Source organism: Mytilus trossulus, chromosome 8, assembly GCF_036588685.1.
Source record: "Mytilus trossulus isolate FHL-02 chromosome 8, PNRI_Mtr1.1.1.hap1, whole genome shotgun sequence".
Classification (NCBI taxonomy): domain Eukaryota; kingdom Metazoa; phylum Mollusca; class Bivalvia; order Mytilida; family Mytilidae; genus Mytilus; species Mytilus trossulus.
In genome coordinates, this window is record NC_086380.1 from 10,220,477 (window position 1) to 10,226,220 (window position 5,744).

Below are 5,744 nucleotides of genomic sequence, written 5' to 3' on the forward strand. Positions count from 1 at the left end.
CAACTCAAAGATATTATCGTAGCAGCCATCATAACAAGAAAAAAAGAAAATCTGAAAATCACCAGCAGCAGAAGCCATTACAAGCATCGAAGACAGACTAAACAATTTCCATGCCATTTAGAAACAAGTCAAAGAATAGTGAAACATTGGACGATTTGATAGGAACATCTACAAACCTTTACTATAACAGGGATAGTGCTTATACTAAAATAGACCAATATACAGGACCACCCATAAACATTACCAGCATAAATGAATATTTAGACATTTCAATAAGACAGAACACATAAAAAGTTAAAGACCATGTCTCACAGTAAAACAGACTCCTTAAATTTTTATAAATATTTGTGTCAAAAGATTGGATCAAGGGCAATAGTAAAAGGAAGACGTCTGATATATATAAGTAGAGACCTTGGAAGTTCCGACACATTTACTCCTCACATTGCCAGTGGAAGTAAAGGGGAGGGACTGGATCTTAAAGGTAGTGATTTTGATGTAATGATAATTAGTCCTTTATATGTAGTATATAAATCAGATAAAGATGTTGTCCAGGATTGGAGGACAGTGTTATTAATGGATACTGAGGACTCACCACCGTGTTTTACACAACTACAATTATATACCAATGTTAATAATTTACCAAACTTCTTAAAACAACAGCTACAACAACACAGAGGTAAACACCTACTTTCAAGTGAGCTTTACAAATCACATATGATAGAACAAATGCAAGCTTTTTATTCAGGATTCAAACTAAATATTCATGGTCCATGTTTGTCTGATATAAATGATAAGATGGATTTTGCAATCTGCCTTAAATGTGACCAGTGGGTATCTCAAGCCCAACCCTGGATCTCAAGACCACGTTTAATATGGCCTTCACCTGAACTTATTTCCAAAATAACGTTATGTGGTACTTTATTTGTTCCAATAGGCAACAAGGGATCCGTAAATGAGAATCTTCAGTGGCGAATATCATTTTCTGTTGCAGAGAAGATATTGATATATTCTTTCAGTCATACCCAGTTACTATGCTATGCTTTGTTAAAGATATTATTGAAAGAAATAGTGAATGAAGAGGGAGACTTAAAAGGTTTATTGTGTTCATACTTTCTGAAGACTCTTATGTTTTGGATATCCGAAGCAAATGAAACATCAGTCTGGAGACCCGACAATATCATTCCCTGTTTTATGGGCTGTTTAAAAAGGTTATTATACTGTAAAGAATATTCAACGCTGTTACATTATTTCATTCCTGATAACAACTTGTTTTATTTGAGGTTTAACAATAAACAAAGGAACACATTAATCAACTTCCTAAAACAATCATGCCAAAAAGGAATTATGTTTTTCTCCTCATCTCTGACTTTACATGATTACAGAAGAATTCCATGTAAAACTACAAGATCAGTGTGTGCAAAAAATCTGTTTACAGGAAGCATTAAAGGGTACTTATCTTCATCTATCAATAGATACAATTTAGTCTTAGTGTTCACTTTGCTAAATCATTGCAAAAGTGAATTATCCAGATGTATTTTTAAACTGGCATTTGCACTACCACATGTATATAACCCAAACAATAAACAGCGATACAAATTCTACAAACATAACCTCAGCCAGTTATTGGTTGGTGTACAGTCAGATGCAGAATCAGGATGGATGTACTTGGTTTCTTTTTTCTACGGTCACAACAATTATTTATCATCAATTGATATAATCAATTACACTTTGTCAAAATATACAGATGAATCATGTTTGTCAAAGTTTTCACTAAAACAGACAGACACACAGAAGCTGATATCACTAATACCATCTCCATATGTAGTACTTCGCAAGGGTAATTCAGTCATCCCAATGGAACTGAAGTCGCCTCAGCCCTTTGATTTATTTATAGCTGTAAGTGCCATACCTTTTGCACATTTCCTCCGTTTTTTGTGTTGTTACCATTTACATGACTTTAGAACAAGTCGGTATTGTATAAGCAAGTTATCAGAAACGGTAATTGAATACAATCACTCAAGAGAACAAAAACCGATTGCAATTTTATATAATTTTCTTTTACTGGGAATAGCTTTACAGATGTTAGGAGAAACATATTTAGCAAGAAAATATTTTCGTATGGCTGCACAGTATGATCAGTATTGTGTAACATCTGCTACATTTAGACTGCGTCAATTCTCCTGAGAAATGGTCAAACAATCTTTTGATATGTTATAGTTAAAATCCTTGCATCAATATCTGTATAATGAAGTTAAAGTCTACCCTGAAAGCACACAAGAAAGTATTGAAAAGCTTAACACTATGGTTAACAATATTGCTTCTAACTCTGACTACAATATTAGTAATGCATAACTTGAGCTGTTGATTGTTCAAGTTATATTAGATATTAAATAAAAAAATGAACGTTTTTGAGGACAAGCCTTTTTACAGATATTTTTTTCAAGATGTTTGAGTACAAATATAAATGTGTAAAACAAATTAATTTTTACTATTGATAAATATCATTGACGGACTAGAGTTTTACAAATGTTGAATAGAACATTTTTGATAGACTTTCAATGCTTCAAGATTTTGGATGGGATTGGACTAAAAATGTTGCCTTCTCACTTTTCACATTTTTTTGTTACTATATATTTTATTTTGTTAAAAAGTGATTGTTTTAGTTTTAAGGTCAATAAAACAATGAATTTCACAGTATATATATCTATAAATAAATATATCTAAATGATAATGTACACTGTTGTATAGTTATAGATTCAATAAATATTAGATTTTTTCTAAAATTCCTGAATAATTTAGTTATGGTATATATATGTGTATAAGGTAACATGATACCGAATGGCATATCTCCCGATTTCCATTTTTTTTTTGCACACGTGCTCATTGAATCGAGTTACATCAAAATGTGTAATAAAAAAATGAGGGTCACCATTTTTGTTTCTTGGTATTTTCATAGGAAAACGTCAATTAAGGCGACAAGTTTACATGCTATATATAGGGTAAATGTCTTTTTTTCGGCTTTTCTTTTTAGATTTTCCAATGGATGGCTATGTTGTCATATACGGAGAAGAACAAAAAGCTATCATAATATCCAGGGTAGCATACTGAATACATACATATGTAGAAACTCATATGTCACCATCCTTGTTTTTAAAATAAATAGCTTCAAAGTTGATTGATACCCTTAGGATTTGACGAGAAACGTGTGACGTTATAGAATACAGTATATAACGTTGTTTCTACTCAGAGATATGGAAAACAAAATATGTGTCTGGATCTGAATGGTGTTTATATCATTTTCATTTCCCATGCCGGGTTTCGTAAATTCCCGAGTTATGCAATATGAAATTCTACTGATATAAATTTATTTCGTCCTGTACATGGCAATTTGAATCACATGAACTAAAATTAATATCGTCTGATTTTATATATGCTTCATGTGAAACTAACATGAAAAATTTCACGTGTGATTCATTTGAATTACTGAGTTTTAAACTCTATCATTTAAGACAATGGTTGTGTCATCGCTTCATCCATGCAGAAGTAGAGCGCTTTCAAAAATTGATTCAGTTAACAGTTTTATAATTGCTCGGTTTTTTATGGATGTTACTAAGAGACTGAAAAGTTACTTTGATAAGTATGCTACACATTCTTATCAAAACTTTTCAATTTAGGGGATTAGCATTTACTAAAACTACAAATTCGAAATAAAAAGATACTCGTCCTATAAAACATACGTCACAATTTACTTGATGTCTTTGGTTTTGATGTCGTTAAATGTCCAGATGTTGATATCTTATACATTGCATATCCCATATCTCCATTTAACATTCTAGCAGCCAACTTCTACATACAAATAACATGTACCATTTAATTTTGTGATTTATTTGTACTTGTATTTTTACAATTAAAGTCTCATGTCACCCCACTTCCATAATGAGCAAGCGGTAACGTAGATAATTATATTTGCGTAACTGTTCGTAAACGTTGTTGATTTCTTTGAAAAAAATAGAGGCAAGGATTAGAATTTTAACAACTAAAGTTTGAAGTGACGTGTGTAAATTGTAGGATTCATTGTTGGTTTCTTAAAGTCCAGTGGTAAATATTTCGTGCATGTTCGGGACGAGAACAAGTAATCAATTTATACAAGAGTTAGGTATTGTAATCGAGGTCAGCCGATGGTCGAGAAAATTTAGACTTGCACTGGAAAAAGAGGATATATTGGATAGGGACAGAAATTTTGTCTCGCTGCAGGTCACCTACGGACCCCTCAAAGAGTTGGAAGGGTTTTTTAAATTTCAAAGAGCGTAGCACTATCTGCACACGAGGCTTCAGATTCAATGTTCCGTTCTGACCGGACGTTGCTGCAAACTTGATACATCCCGCACAGCCTAGTGGACGCCCCACTTTGGCATTTTACTGCCGGTCGGAAGAAGAACATGTGACCATATTTCTATTCCCTAATCACCCTTGGGATGTAAAGTTGCATAATAGATATACTATTATATATTTTATTTTTGCCGGATCAAGTTCCCATGTATTTCTCAGCCTCCGTTAACTTTTTCAGGGCTCATTCCGATGTTGCTGTTTGTCCTGTGTATACTTGGTTTATATGATTACAAAGCTAGTACTTTTTTAAATGTTTCCAAAACTATATATATCAGATTTACTCTGTACACACCAATGAATTTCAGAGACTGTTCAAACTTTTCAAACTTGGAACACCAAGTTAAACCACCTTCTTTACATTCCATACTAACAAAATATTTCCTGTATGAGTTCAGAGTCTGTTTGTATTGTGCCTTTTCGCCTAATTCTACCCGTATTCTTACCCAGATCAATTTTCTTTTTCAATTTTACCCGAGCCTCAGAGAGGTGTTTTGACAACCATATTAACACGATTTACTAGTAGAACAATTCCCCGTTTTCTTTACACATCATCCTAAGTTTCTATTGCTTAGATTTTACAAATAAAACAAAATTTCATAGGAATACGGAGTGAATTATGAATAAGTAATTATTGCAAAAATAAGCTGAGAATAGAATAAAGTGATATAACTCAGTCTATTATGCATAACACCATGTATAGATAAATCGTGCAGATGCTTTAATAAAAACAGAAAATTTCAAAGTAAAGTATTACATTTTTAAAGGTTAATAATAAGCAGGAAAATTGCCGTAAACGATAAAGAAATCAATGTCAAATAAGTTAACCATTACGTATTGCATCAAAACTCTCGGCACTCTGTTTTTAGAAAAAGTTATTGTAAAAAATGTCACATAGTTATCAATAATATTTTTGTATTGTTATTTAATCACATTGTGATTGCAAAACCTGTATCAATGGCTTTTATGTGTAATATGTATTTAGCAATTTACCAATTTCACTGTATACGGAATATAAATATCCTCGACTCATTCCGTATTCAAGAGATTGCAGCTGCTACCCAGACTTCGCTAATAGCCATTATTGAGTAAAACGTTGATGAACAAGAGTTATGTCAAAGAACGTCTCGCCTCTTTTCTAAAAACGTTCATCGGAAGATACCAAGACAATGCTGATAAATATCATGTATCAACTTGACAATTATTAAGTATAAACTATAGGTACTGACGGTTTATCGTCTTAATTTCCTGGCAAAGAGCTTTTTTTGTTTTGTCTTCGTGAAGTATTAATCCTTTCTGCTTGATTATTTGGTGGAAATATTCTTTTGGTGTGACTCGGGTGTAAATGTCATTTTGTT

At 32.5% G+C, this 5,744-nt stretch overlaps 1 protein-coding gene across 1 annotated transcript; it reads left to right on the top strand.

The window, feature by feature from the left end:
* Positions 1–303: 303 nt before the first annotated feature.
* Positions 304–2,184, top strand: LOC134727322 (uncharacterized). Its single transcript, XM_063591700.1, has one exon. It carries the CDS (start codon positions 304–306, stop codon positions 2,182–2,184), a length of 1,881 nt encoding a protein of 626 aa, XP_063447770.1.
* Positions 2,185–5,744: the final 3,560 nt, after the last annotated feature.

Coding starts and splice junctions, on each gene's coding strand:
- LOC134727322 (XM_063591700.1), top strand. CDS start 304: ATGTCTCACAGTAAAACAGACTCCTTAAATTTTTATAAATATTTGTGT.